The sequence below is a fragment of the Nanorana parkeri genome, unplaced genomic scaffold (assembly GCF_000935625.1).
Source record: "Nanorana parkeri isolate BGI_ZX_2015 unplaced genomic scaffold, ASM93562v1 scaffold570, whole genome shotgun sequence".
NCBI lineage: Eukaryota > Metazoa > Chordata > Amphibia > Anura > Dicroglossidae > Nanorana > Nanorana parkeri.
In genome coordinates this window covers 235958-251620 of record NW_017306838.1, presented here as the reverse complement: position 1 = coordinate 251620, position 15663 = coordinate 235958, and the positions used below count along the sequence as shown (strand labels likewise).

General features: G+C 39.4%; 1 protein-coding gene across 1 annotated transcript in view; it reads right to left on the bottom strand.

Moving 5' to 3' along the window:
• The window catches only part of DNAH3 (dynein axonemal heavy chain 3), a 239155-nt gene that overhangs the window by 139450 nt on the left and 84042 nt on the right, over nt 1-15663 (bottom strand). The window contains 5 exon segments of the mRNA XM_018562281.1: nt 2870-2984; nt 5592-5702; nt 8272-8473; nt 9591-9727; nt 12219-12398. Coding sequence (XP_018417783.1) covers nt 2870-2984; nt 5592-5702; nt 8272-8473; nt 9591-9727; nt 12219-12398 — 745 coding nt within the window.

Genomic DNA, 15663 nt, shown 5'->3' with positions numbered 1-15663 from the left:
CTGGGAATGATTAGCATTCAAATTGGCTAATAAGACGCGTGCACGCCACGCGTGCACCCGCAACCCTGCCGCTGGGCACCATGACACCACAGCAAGGGTCCTACAACCCGCACCATACCCGCCAACAACCAGGTAAGGGGGCACCCCTGGCCCTACGACAGCAGCCCACCTGACACCCTGCAGAGCCCACCATAGAGAGTCTATGGTGGGCTCTGCAGGGTCACTCTCAGGTGGGCTATGTGGGATCTCAGGTGGACTCTACAAGGGGCGTATCTAGAAATCACAGGGCCCTATACAAAATTTTGCTATGGGGCCCCTTGATTTCTAGTCACACACCTGCCACCAACCAAACATTTTTGTCTACTGGCCTGGGGGCAATTGCCCCAGCCCAGTCCTCCCCTGCTCAGAAGTAATAAATGATAGTTTGTACAGGGTCCTTTGTATCAATCCACAACTGGCTCCCTCATTGCCTCCACTCTCTCTCATTCTGCAGTCCATGAACCGCTTCTGTTCCTAAATACTCTCCCAATCCTCTCTTCTGTCCATAATCAGATACTGCTTCTACATCTGTCCCCTCCATTCACAATTATCCTCCCTTCTGCCTCCAAACCATAGTTAGCTGAACTTTTCTGTTCTTCCAATGGTCCATAATCAAATCACACTCTGCCTCTTCTATCCCCTGACTGGCTTGCTATTAGTTATTGCACTTAACATACCAGGCTTGACATATTAAATAATCCTGAAGGTGTTAAAAAGATACTTGAAGTCCTTTTTAATGTGCTACTGAGCTCATGATTGCTAAAACAGAAAATTGCTACCTTCTTCTTGCAACTACATTATAATCAATTCATGCCTTTGTGAATTTATGATTAGCCCTTTTAATGTCATCCTTGTCTTTCTTTGATGTTGTGGAAAATTTCCCATTGCTCAGTGTAGCAAGAGATATACAGTTAATAGAAGGTGCATATCAATTTCAGACTGATAAATGTACATTTATTATTTAAAGCCGAACTCCACATATAAAGTAATATGCATGCTAACATTTGTCCAACTTGTTAGTATGCATATACCTTACCTGATTGGCACATATGGATCCTGTAAAGAACTGTAGTAGCCAGAGTTACTGCAGTGCTTTACAGCCATCTCCTTGGTTCTGAATGGCACTAAGCTAAGCATCTTCCCTCTGCTCTGAAAACACAGGGGGTTGCTCACATAGTGGCCATTGCGAGAATGTCTTGTATTTTTATCATTGAATACAAGGCGTTCACTGATTGGACAAGTGGTGAATGATGGTGTCGGTATCCCTCATCCAATCAGTCACTTTGTATTCATTGGTAAAAATACAAAGCATTCTTTGAAAGGCTGCTGTGCAGAGCGAACGACCCTGTGTTTTTAGATAAAGCGGAAGCTGCTCAGCACAGTGCCATACAGGACTCGCAAGATTGCTGTAGCACCAGCTACTACAGTTCTACAGTTCTACTGATAGGAACCTTATAGGAACCTGAGTGGTCCACTTAGGTATAGTATAAGCATCCTTACATGACTGATGTAAGTATGCATATGAATTAACTTTGGCGAATCCAGTAATCCTAAACAAGATGGTAGTTTCCATAATTTGATCTATTTAAATTAGGAAATGCATCTACGCTTTAGGATATATGCAATTTTGCACTTAGGGGCAAATTTATAAAGCAGTAAATGTTAACCAAACATATACAGGTGGAAAATCGATCCCTGTCATTTAAAACACATGCACCTGAAATATTCACCTGCAGTAAATGTTTGCTGAATGTCAGATCCATTATAAATATGCCCCTTAAAATAACTGCCATGAGAAAAGTTTAGGGTCTGACATTGCTGGGTTTCTTGTGAAAATTTTAGTTGGCTTCAATACATTTGAGTCAGAACCCCTAGAACAGTCAGCTGTAAATGAGTGCCAGAAGATTTTCAGAATTCTTTATCTCTACTCTTCTGGGTTCCACTCAGAGAACATTGAAATCAAGAATCAGCATGAAATTTCTTACTGAAACTGTGTTTTCAGTTGCTCCCCTTCTTGTTGGGAGCCTTGTACGACCCATTCAGAGGGATCCAATACCCATAGATTGGGTGACTAACAGCGGTTCTTACAATGGCAAGAGAGAAAATTGAATTTATTCGACCCCCCATTCTATAGCAGGTATGATGAGGGTTTAGAATCATGTTGCGGGGGGCTTTGGTATTATATTAACACATTAGACAGAGGTAAGCATTCTTTAGCCCTGTTGCCGTTGAAGGACCATTGATTGTGATATAATGCTTGTTTAGGATACATATATTATATGTTTATATAAGGATATTGCGGTCTGTGAGTGGAACTGTATAAGTACTGAAAACCAATAAAAACTTTGAAAACAAGAATCAGCATGACAGCCAGGAAACTAGCATTGTCAAAGAAGTGGTCAGCAATGGCATGACAGTATGTCAATTCTTGCAATGAAAGATTCTGAAATTGGTCATGATTGTTCAATTATAGGGCAATACAGATTTGCAATTATTTGAAAATAGCAAGTGGCAGCTAGCAGTTTGCAAAATATTACGGAATCTCTCACTCATCCATGATATAAATGATTTGTAAAGTAAGCTATACAGTCAAATAGCTCTTCTGTGCAATGTGGAGAAATGTCACATCTTCCACCAGTCCCTCTAAGAATATGCTTTACAGGCATTCTCCACATACACTACTCATCTATGAGGTCAATCTTAGCAACCTACAGTTCTTTCAATGACAGAAAAGTAATCATGTCTACAAAAGCTGAGATCTGTTCCAATATGAAAGCAAACCATTATACCTTCAATTTTTCATCAAAGTAATTTTGGCAACAGCTCTTACCATGCACATCAATAACAGTGAGCGCTCCTAAAGTAGCACGGGTACCACCAGACAATTTCCCTCTGACAAGCTCAACTATCTCACCGATCTGTTTATTACTTTTGTCCAAGAAGCCCTGAAGTGAAAAAAAGTAATTTAGCAGTAATAATAGAATATTCTTTAGGAGGTGTATCAGTTGGTATCATCAGACAGTCGTTTTACGGTAAACTCTAATTTAACAAGAAACATAACTATTTTCTCAGTTACCGATTAAAGGTAAACTCTAGGCTTGAGAAAAATCTACCCTTGTAGTGGGTCCCCCATCCACACTGCATGGGTTAAATGCTTTGCATGTTTTTTATTAGGGAAGATAAAGAAGGTAAATTTCTTATCTTATCCTTTGCTCCTTTGGCAGCTGGTGCTCTTCTCTGCTGTCCAAAGCGCCTGGGATGTAGACAGGCCCTCGGCATTCTCACGTACAATGCAGGACCACTAGAAATCTGCGACTGACTGGGCAAAATGGAGGAGCAGCTTTAAAGAAAGGGTCTCACAAAGGGGAGGAAGCCTGCAAGTGCAAATAATAAGGGATTTCGCCTTGTTCATCATCCCCTTAGTTAAAACAAGCATTTAACCCTTGCAATGTGGGGAAGAACCCATTGCAAGGGTAACGTTTTCTCCAACTCAGAGTTTAGCTTTAAGGAAACGTACTACAGAAGTATAGAAACTGCCATTGCCTCTTTCTAAATATGCTAGCTCTTTTGCTGCCAGGGCAATTCAGTAGATTTAGTGGATTCTAAATCAATGACCTGAAACAAGTGTGCAGATAAGGAGTTATGACATCACTCTCATTTTCTTGATTTGCATATAGACTTAGAAAGTATTGAAGAAAGACAGGTGACTACATTTTCAGAAGGATGTCAGCAACAGAGCCGTACATATTTTTCTCATTTTAGGGTTGCTTGATTTTTTATTTTTTTTTACATAATCCAATCTCTTTTATAACATTAATACTCCTGATTCCTGAAAAAGAGCTAACTGATTGCCAGATAATCTCGTCAATTTTTATTGCTTTAGAAAGGCTCATACCAATGGACAAATGAATTGCTACATATTATATCGTGGGTAGCACTAATGCAATCCTAAAGTTCCTCTATAAAGTAGAACTTTTTGTTTTGTTTCAAATAGAGTAATGGAGGGTTATAACCCCTTTCAGCTTTTTTTTGCTGTCTGTGTCCCACTGGGGAGATTTACCTCCACCTCCTGACCAACAACAACAACAGAAAGTGACAGGAAATCCTTCCTAAGTGAGGGAACTAAAAAAAAAGTTTTGGCATTCATTTAATCAAATCTCTGTTGCAATTATCCTTTAAAAGATGAAAAGTACTTTTAAAAAAAGTACAGTTATCCTTTTTTCAGACACAGTAGGATGGGCTCACCGTGCCATGATCCAGCACTGGGTTTTTCCCTCTTAATTTGGTTTTCAGCTTCCAGCCAATCACAGGCTGCAGGCCCCATCGCTAATCCATTCTCAACCTTTGCCTTATAGGGCTAGGGCACCTGTTGCTCTATGTTAAAGCAACATGTCAGTAGACTAGCTGTCGTACCCCTACTACTGAAGTTTGCATCTTGCTTCCTGTGGATTCCTATGACCCTCTGTTTATACTTGTATTTCTGTTCCCACTGTCTCCTCTTGACTCCTTTGTGCTCCTAGTATACCTCTGTGTTTATTTCAAGAGACTCCTTTCATGCCTGTACTCCTGTGCCCATTAGACTCCATGTGTTCCTGCTTTTCTGTGAACATCATACTCAAAAAGAGCTACAATCTCTTTCTCAGTTTGTTGGTCTGAGTCGCCTGCATCACTGCACCTGGTCACTCTCTCTGAATTACAACATTCCTGCTCCTGTGTGTCCTGCATTCTCTTGAGGCTGCTCCCTTTGTGCATCATTCTACTTTGGGAATCTTGCAGCTCATTGCATCAACTTTCTGTCTCCTCTGAAACAGTGAATCCTGAACCTCTGTGTTGCAACTGTCTCTCTCCCCTGTGAACCAATGAATCCTGAACATCAGTGCTATTATGCACTTTCCCCTCTGTGTATCACTGAATCCCAAACCTCAGCACTGCAAGTGTGTTACACGTGACTTCTGTTACTGCTACCCGCTTTCCCAGTGTTCTCGTAGTCTCTGCAGTATTCTGTCACCAGTGCCTGCATGGGTGTGTTAGTGGGCCGCAACCTGGGAGAAGTCCTGCAGCAAAACCCATCTCCTCTTGCATGGAGTTTTGGTGAATACAAGGCACTCCTTAGACCCTGCACCTCTATCAAACCCTTGCCAAATGTGCAGACATCTAAGCCCCAACTCTTCTTGTCCTCAGACTGTTGTGAAGAAAAACAACAAAAGCAGGATGGAAAATTTTTCTTGAATATACAAAATACTAACAGTGAATGTGGTTTTCATTTGTGAAACTCCATTAATTCCAAAATCGAATTATAAGATGTAAACATTTCCAATAACATTCATCAGGTCTCTGAGCCATTATCGAATATTCTGATGAGACTTTTTGTATGAAAATCTGCCAGTATATACCCAGCTTTACTTTTGTTAAGAAAGGCTAAGCTTTATTTTCTCTGAAAATAACGTAATCTTTAAACCAAATTATATTTGTATATGTATATTTTTTTCTTACAAAATATTTGCCACTGAACACTGAATGTGAATGCATATAATCCATAGGATTTCACTTACTGGTAGAGTGCCTTCAGTAATGGCATCTGATACCTCTTTGGTCCAGTAAATTGAAGAAACACATATAACTACTTGACCAGGCCATTGTAAAACCCACTTCTTTCGAGGAACCTATGAATAAAATATGTATACAATATAGTATAGGTACATAGGTTAAAAAAAGCTACCTGTCCATCATGTTCAACCAGTATAATATAATATGTGTTTACATCTTTGGTTTGTGGTGTTCTAAAATGCAGGTACATTTTTGGTTACTGTATATGGACATTGGGGTGGCATTCAGAATGAATTAGCTCTGCATCGCAACACACTTGCATGTTAAGGCTGTGACACACTGCACGCGTAGTAGAGCAGACGGGTGGCCAAGATGAAAGATTATAAACCTGCGCGGCAGGATGCGAAGTCCAGCCGGTTGTTATGCGCAAGCCAGTTGGCTGAAGGTGCTGTCATTCATCTGCCTGCACTTAGCTCACACACTGCATGCGAAGCTCCATGCCTGATGGCTTTGTGTGCAGTGTTTCACCGGCTTTAATGTGCATTGCAGTAATGTGAGTTCTACCATGCATTACTGCAACACATACTGTATATGGGAAAGGCCCCTAAAGACTTCAAGTGGTTGATTCACTAAAGGTAAATAGTATGTTCACTTTGCAAGAGAATTTTCCTTGTGAATGAGGGATAGTAAATGAGATGAAGCTCATGCAATCATATGCAAGCAAAAGTACTATTTTTTTTATTTTTCATTCACATGATTGCATTATTTTTTGCAAAGTGAATTTTGACCACATTCACTAAGCTAAAGAAAATTTCCCTTGCAAAGGGGACCAGCCTATTTGCCTTTAGTAAACCAACCCCTAAGGGCCCATTCACACTAATTGCAGTGCGTTACAGAGCGGTAAGCTCCTGCAGCGCATAGCAATCGCTCACTAAACTTCCCCCTTCGTTCTAGGGTGGGAGGAGGCGCTGCAGTGCATTGAAGTCAATGACACTGCAGTCACGTCCCCCCACCCGCAGTGCGATTGGACGCGTGGCAAAACATTGGTCAACTGTTAAACAGTCATTTTGTTTGCACATAATTGGATGATGGAAGTCAGCAGAGCTTCACCTCAGTCACTACAGAGGAAATACTATAGTATAATTCTATATTGTCTATTGGATTGTTTTGCACAATGGTTTTTGGTCAGTGCTTTTCCCCATAATTCTCCTAAGGGTCATGGAAGGACATAAACTAGCGTCCTCCCGTGACCCAAAGCTCAGTATATCGTGAGCTACAGCTTGCGGTATACTGAGACCGCCGCAGCCAGGACGGATCCCGACATTACTATTGAGATCCACCCAGCTGTGTGATTGACAGTGGGCTCTGCCTATCTAAAGGCAGAGCCAGCTGTGCCTGCCCCCTCCCGCATCCGTTCCGCCAGTCAGCGCTGGAGGATCAGAGCTAGGAGGGGGGAATCCCTGCAGGGAGCCGTGAGTGACAGGCACAGCTCTCTGCAGGGACATGATCAAGAAGTGAGCGAGCGACGGTATGTGTTCGCTCACTTCCCGATCTATTGAGCCGACGCGTGACAGTTTAATTGTCACACGTCGGCTCGAACTATGAGGTTGAATGAAAATCACTCACCTCATAGTTCTCCTTTAAACATTGTGGCCCAATATCAGGCTTAATAGGCGAGAGGCATCTTTCTTTTTCTTTTCGCCTTGTCTGACCTTTATTAGACATTTAGAAACACACGAGCGGAACTAGCTGGCTGGGGGCAGCTAAGAGGAGTCACAAGATTTTGTAACTCGAGCAATAAGGCTCCACATTTTTTAATCAACCATTTCACATGAATATTAGGCAAGAAAATAAAACCACAATCCACTAATGAAGGGAGTATGCAATCTGCTGCATATAAAGAATTACCACTGAGCTACAGTCAACAGATCAGGAACCCGCAAAGAAAGCAAAGTTGATTCTAAGCTACTTGCACTGCAGAGTTTTATGACTCCTCTATGCTGACCCCTGCATACTCACACCCTTTCAGCTGTGCTTCCAGTTTTACTTTAGAGCAGGTCAGACAAGGAAATATAAAATAAAAGTACTACTGTAAATGTTTCACTTAGTTTATCTCTCCTATTACCTATTACTTAAACAGGGACACAGGAAATTAGTCCATTCACACAAACCACTACCCAGAGCTAAACGTTATTTGTGGAGTCATAGCTTACACTGGTCCCATGTATCACTGCTATCCATTCTTGGAAAAAGCGTATATGTACATTACTAAAATTGTATTGCGCCACATTTACTGTATGTGCTCTGTTAGTATGTACTTCATGTTCTTAGCTATAATGAAACATAATTTCTTTTTACTTAAGCATTTCTATTGCTACTTTTAGCATGCTAGTATTAGATTTGATTTGATATTTCTAAAGTCAGAAAAAATATGTTTTATAATGTACACTGAAAGCTCCTGCATTATACTAACATTATATGGCACTCATGGCATAATGCAATAGGCATTATGCCATGAGAAATAGTAAGTATGTTTAACCGATAAATTCTGAGACCTTAGCATGCTAAAATTCAGTGTTAGCAATATAATAAAGCATTTCCTTCTGCCAGTGTGCCTTCTTCTAATGTGCAAGCTTAATAGCAACAGCAAGTGTTCTATGCATAATGTATAAATTAAACAAATACTTTAGCCTTTGCTGGATAGATCTTCTGTGCTAAGGGGACAGTTTCCATCTCAGAGCTGATGATTCCAGTGATCTCTAAGTCATCAGTAAACTCCAGTTTGGCGATTCCTTCAAAACATTTCTTTAAGTGAGGCTGCACTCGAAGAGGGTCTTTGGTTTCTGACAAGATTTCCAGTAGTTCATCATTTGAGAGGAAAAAAAATCTATATGATATCAATAAAGAAATATAGTGAAAAAAAGCATAGCAGACACACAGGATGCCTGCTAATGGTATCAGCTCTTAAAGAAAACCCTGCAAACCAGGAAAATCAGAACTCCTAATCTGCATACTTGTTCTACATCAAAGACTTACAAATGTCCTAAAGCCTTTGAGCAAGCATGAACTAGTAATATTAAAAAAAAGATGTTGGCAATGGTAAACTCTATACTTTCTAGGTAACCCTTTCATAATCCAAAGTCACTGATGTGTAGCCAAAATCTAGAAGCATTAGCATGTACATTTTAGGGACATATGAGGCTTTTATTTGGTACTGTTTTATTTAGAAAATACCCTAATAAATGTGCCAAAAATCTAATAAAACTTCAGATGAACACTACAGGCTGAAGGCTTGCATTATTCACTTGCACGCTGAAGGTTTTAATTTTTTAAGTGCATATGATAACTATGTTAGAGCTCATTTAGTGCCCACATAATCAGGATCCACTTTAATTTGTTTCAGATAGTTAGTGGGAACTCTAGCTCACAGGAACTGCCATATATGAGAGCCAGAAGTAAGAAAAAGTGTTGGCTGTTTGCTCTCAAAGGGACATTTACTAAGGAATCCATGGCAAAGGGCATCATGCTGGGGAACGTTAATAAAAAGACTGAGGGTTGGAAGAGTATAATGATCTCTATAATCTGGCTTCATGCAATACATTGGAATATCTGTATGTAATATGAAGGTCTCTCTGATTGAATATAAACAGAATTGATTGTTTAGGCAACCACTACCAATGAATAGTCCTAGATAAATCTAAATGAGATAATTAATTAATACAGAGACTGTACATTCAGATTTTAATGTATGGCTAGGTTCAGGTAGGACATTAACTTTTAATGGTTCAAAATGACAGACAGGTTCAATTTAAGTAGTCCAAGATTTTTAAATCAGAAAGACAAGAAAGAAAGAATGCAACACAAAGGTTGCACATTTTAGTCAAAATAGATTTCGATAAGAATACATGCTTAGACTAGGTATAGGGAAAAGGAAACAGTGTTCACTCTCTTTGTTGAACACAAGAGATGGAATACTTTAAGATTTCTTGTTAACAGACTCTTACCTTGGGAAAAATAATCTTTTCTTTTCCAAATAGGAATTCAAGCCTTTCTGAATGTCTTCCAAGAGGATATTGGATTCCTGAAGTCTTTCCAACATGTTCTGCTGTTTTGTTGCGATAAGCACTCTGGTATCTTTCACCTGATAAAAATAAAGTCCTCATAATAATGAAATGTTGTATTTTGTACTGGGAATTACATATTTCTCATGAATAGCTTTCATATCCATCATTATTTAACAGCTCACTAACTTGGCACTTGGAATATTATTCACTCAGTTCAGTGGAAGGTAGGCTGAGATTATACAGGATATACATATAAGAATGGAATTAAAAAGGATTTGTAGTATGAGAAAAGTACATTTAAGAGTACTGTGGCTTAAGATGATCATACATTTTAAGTCCCGCTTCAGTCTAAACGTTTGGTTTTTAGTTTTGGGTACTTGTGGAAAGGTAAGAAGCCCTCTACTCTATTTATCATGGTGTCCCCCCAGCGGTGAGACTTACTGACTTACTGTTTTATTTATACCTTATCACTACCTGAAACAATCGGAAAACAAAAGCAATAAAGTCGTAACAGAAGCTCTAATCTTACACTTTCCTACTGCAAAAAAGAAGTGTTTTTTCATTGCTGTTTGTCTTCATTGGAAAGATATTTTATTATTTGCTGTTGCAGTTTTAGTGGAGCAGAAAGAGCAGGGCACTCCCTCTAGGGGACACACAGACAGTGGTAAAAGCCCTGACAGAAGCTTTAATTATTTCCCATTCTTTACCAATCTATGAAAAATGTTTTGGCAGAAGACATACAAAAACGTTTTGGTCATAAAAATCTACACAATAAATTCTGTATATTGCATCTTAGCAATAGCTTACTACTTTAAAATATACATAAAACTGAGAAAAAAGGCAACATGGATGGTAAAATATATTTTGTCTAGTCATATGCCCATTTTCCCCATATCTAATCACAGAATTTATATTGCTCATTAAAGTGCAAATATTTGAAATAGGCATCCCGTACCACAAATGCCCTACCCTCACAACAATTCTTTTTCTCAAATTTATGTTTTCTACCCTCCTCCCACCACCAATCTGTCTGGCCTTCCCTTTCCTGAACTTGCACCTGGAGGAATGGTCACACAGATTACTATACAGAACTTAAAATGATAATAGTGCTCCTTTAAGTTGATAACCTCTTTCTACTTTTCTGCATGTTCATGTTTTAGAACAGTTTTTAATGCATATAATACCATAAAAACCTAATCATCAACATTAGGGGTGCACCAGCACCAATATTGGTATTGGTGATGATACAGAGCATTTGGATGAATACTCTGGCCAATCAGGAAGCCGGTCGGTGAGTCATTACCCGCCCCCGGCTTCCTGATTGGACAGAAAGCCGGCTCCATGCTTCCTCATCACCGGATAATCGGGAAGCCGGGCGACGAGTCATTACACGCCACCTGGCTTCCTTAATGGGACTTCTGGTATCAGTATTAGGCATCGGCAAGTACTGGAAAAAACAATATCGGTACTCTTACTCGATACAGAAAAACTGGTATCGGTGCATCCAGTGCCGGATTCGGAGAATCACGGGGCTGGTGTAAGGATTTTGGTGGGCCTTTTTATGGAAATGTCAACGGTCACCAGGCCCAATTCCTCCTGTCTGGGCTGTGATTTGTAGTCTCTCTACAGCTTGGAGTCAGTGGTGCAACGCCAGGGCCCAGCTGCAGCTGTGAGCCTGGTAGATCTGCCACTGACTTCAAGTTGTAGAGAGACTACAAATTTTAGCAATACATTATACAGCAATGCAGAATACTGCCAACTGGTAATGGAGTACCATTTCTTTTTTTGCCTTTGGGCACTGGCCCACTAGTCCCATCTTTGTTAATCAGAGGTGTGTTTCCCAGAAGAAATATTTTTAGTTTTGTATACAAACTATACCATGCGTGTACATGGTTTAGCTTGTATTGCCTACTGCAATTAACCAGATGTTTGCTTTAATTTTCTACCTGACCTGAGAAATGATAGTTAAAATGTAATTGGATACTGTGTTTCTTTAACGCTAGCGCAGTGTATTTGTTTTCTGGCACCAATATTTACCAACATACAATTCAGTGCTTTAATTTGTGATGTTGCCATGTACTAATATAGCAATCTTTTTTCTCCTCCACTCATTATAGACTAATTGTGGTTTGTGGGATTGCCACCATAAACACTGGTCTGCACAAAGTTCGCTCCTCCAATGGACAGCACAAATTGTATTTACTTTTTAGTGAAATTGTTCAATTTTCACTGCAGAAGTTGTTGTTTTTCCACTGAATTAAGGCTGCTTCTGTTGTCCTTGATTTAATGTTATTAGGAGTGCAGAAACATTTTCTGACTCTCTACATTTGTATAAATGAAAGAGAATATAATGAACAGACACTAATAAAGACATATAAATACCAAGATGTACAGTATGTCTGCTCCTCTGGCTGGATATTATGTTCTGCGGTTTTGCAAAGACGAAACATATTGCTGCTGGGTTTATTTTCAGCTTTATCCAAGATACAATGATAAATCTAACTAGACATTTTTTATTGTTTAGATTTACAAGATTGATCAATTAAAGCAGCAGTTCATTTTACATACCGCCTCAGACATTAAGTCCTTCCAGGTGCTGTCCACAATACCGAATTTTCGTCCTTCTTCTGGCATTTGAGCTATAATGTCTTCAGAGCTAAATATAGGTTCCAAGTAGAGCCAGGTAGCCTGACACTTTAACCAGGAATCTAAAATATCTTGGATCAAAACAAGTATCTGTTCCCATTCCTGCAAGAGACAACAGAATAGTTACCACCCGCCACAAAGAAAGAAGTAGCATAAATATGCTGTAAACAGTAGACATGTGCGATTCGTTTAGTTCCAAATTGAAATTCAGAAGCATTTTTGGAAATTTGGACATTTAGATGCATCTGAATTTCAGAATGAAAAAATAACGAATCCAAACGTATCTGGATTTCCAATAGCAAAAATTTTGAATGCATCCAAATTTCTTTCCGAATTTCATTCCGAATGAAGTTTTGTTGTTAAACGTGAAAAAAACCCTCAAAAAGTGTGGACCTTCCCTCCCCAATTGTTACCAGACCTTTTAAGTCAATGTTAGGGGGAACCCCCAATGTCTGGTAGGAATTTTAAAATTCCTATCATATCCTTAATCCAAGCAGTGGCCTGGCATATCAGAAAGGGTTTTGACAAACATAGTCTCTCTAAACATTTTCTATTATCCCATAGTAAAAACCCCAGGTGCTCAAACTAATAGGGATTGACAAAATTCATAAACACTATAGGGGTTCTAACCTTAAGAGACTACACTGATCTCCAAACAGCTAACTCTCCCTGGTGCTCCGGGAGTCTCTCGCTCCCGGCCGCCAAGGAGAGAAACACTGCAGTTTCTATTTTTTTTCTGACACGGAGCAATAGAAAAAAATAAATAGTTTTGCCCATTGGAATGCATTGCTAGATTCCTTGCCGAACATGCTAAGCATGTTCGGCCGACCCGAAGCCATGCGAAGCAAGCCGATATACGGCTGAAATCAGATTTATATTTAATGCATCTGATCATTTATTTATTTATATATTTATTTTAAATATTGTTTTGGATTGTATTGATATTTGTGGGTTGATAATTATAGTTAATTTATTTGTTAATCATTTAATGTATTCATTTGGATATTATTGGTATTCTTGTGTTAAAAGGGATGTTGTTTCTGATTTCATGTCTTTTATGACATGATGGGATACTATGTTATCAAATTCATTGTATGTTAATTGATCCTTGATGAATTCATGGTGGGATGTAGAAATTGGATCTCCCTAACTCAGTTATGAAATGGGTCACCCAGAAGCAGATAGGCCCTACTGCCCACAGACCCCCACAACCACTGGGACAGGGTTGTGAGGAAGAGGCCCTTGTCCTCATTGCCATGGGAATAAGGTGCTTTTCCAGGTGGTCCCCCCTAGAAAAGCACCTGCCCCATGTTGAAGGCATGTGGCCTGGTATGGTGCAGGGAGGGTGGGACGAGCGAGGCCATTGCTCAGATTAAGGGTCTGGTAGGAATTTTAGGTGTTGGGGTTCCCCTAAACTTCTCACCAGACCAAAAGGGTCTGGTATGACTTTTGAGGGGAACCCCACCAGTTTTTTTTTACATTGGGGTTTTTACATTGGGGTTCCTCCTAATATTCCTACCAGACCTAAAGGGTCTGGTATAAATTGGGGGGAACTTCACGCTTTTTTTTATATATTGCTTCTGCTGACTGATATCATTTTCTTTTATCTAATGTCACTTTTCTGCAACTAAAATTCGTTCGTAAATACTACCGTGTCTCAAATTAACGAATATTTCAGATTTGTCTGGATCTGAATGCTGAACGAATTGACTTTTGGAACCGATTCCCGAAAAACGAAATAAAATTTGTATTCAAACATTACAGATAAAGGTGATATACTTAAACAAGAACACAAGAACATTGTGCCTTTTCAATCATTTATTCAACAAAATATCAGTACTGTAGATGTAATAGTGTACTGTTAAAAACGCAAGTACATTCTAGACATCAAAAGCTGCCTCCTGTAGAATGACTTCTTGTAGGCATTTTGTATAACTGCCCACCAGTCTATGACATCATGCAAAATGTTTGACCACTTCTCCATCTGCTTTAAGAAGGGATATGTGTCACAATGTATAAATATGTCAAAGGTGATTACAGAAACTGTAATAATGTGTTCAGTCTAAGGTCCCTGAAGAAAAGTAGTCACACTTTAAGAATGGACAAAATTAGGTTTATTCTCGATATGGGGTGGAGCCAAGGATTTATTCAATCACCATTATGGGTTCAGGAAGGATTGTTTTTCCCTCTCACAGAAAATTGCCCTATGCTTGTTGGGGTTGTGTTTTGCCTTCCTCTGGATCAAACACATAAAACACACACACACACAAGTTGAACTTGATAGATCTGTGTCTATTTTTCAGCATTATTAACTATGTAACTAAAATGTCTTCAGTTGCAAGGTGTTTGTGGGTTTCCTTGTTCAATTGCCCATTTCAAAATCCCCTACAAAATTTCAATGGCTTTGACTAGGGCTGTCCATGACCCTCAAATTCCTTCTGTTTGAGCCATTACTTGGTGGATTTGTTGATGTGCTTCAGATCATTATCATAGTGAAGGACTCATTTCTGGTTCACCTTTAACTTTTGGACAGCTTGACTCATATTCTCATTGAGCACACTTTGATGTGATTCAGGCTCTACAGTTGACTTAATGACTGTGAGCTACTACATATGCTAAATAATACAATTAGGTATAATGTTAACACTTATTTTGTAAATGCAAACAGTGTAAGTACCTGCATTTGGTATCAACTTCTTCCAGTCCCTGTATAGACAAACTCAGGGAAGAAAGAAGCAGCACAAGGAGCTAAATAGTACATGTGCTGACAAGAAGATTGCTAATAGAGGGAGGAAGCAACACTGTGCTCCTTCTTCTTCACTGTCCAATCACAAGCTGGAGGCCCATGACAGTCGGGGGTTAGAAGAAGGGAGTTAAATGATGATGGCAACCATATAATCTGGAAAACTAAGGACATATATTGACGGAAAAGAAGTACAGTGGGGAAATCTTTTGTTTTTATTTTATCTTTTCATGGGTTTTTATTTTTATTAATTGTTTTAGCTGGGGTACTACTTAAAACTAAACAAATTAGTTAAAATAGTTAGTAGTGTTACTTCTGAAATTTTTTGCTAAAGACTCTCTCTCTCTCTCCCTCTCTATATATATATATATATATTGTGAGATTCAGCTTCCAATGGTAGCGCATTAAGGACGCATCCACTCGCTTATGACTTCTTTTAAGGGCTTCCTTGCCCACTTTTATTAAATGAACATTCACAAAACGATGTAATTACCCTCGCAGGGGTTCTTTATCCCAGAAATACAGGCACATTCAACCTCCTGGCTTTCATTCACAGCACTGCTGCTCCGGCCTCAGGTGAGCTGGGTCACTTCCCTGTGTGTTTTTAAAAGTCCCCTGTGTGAC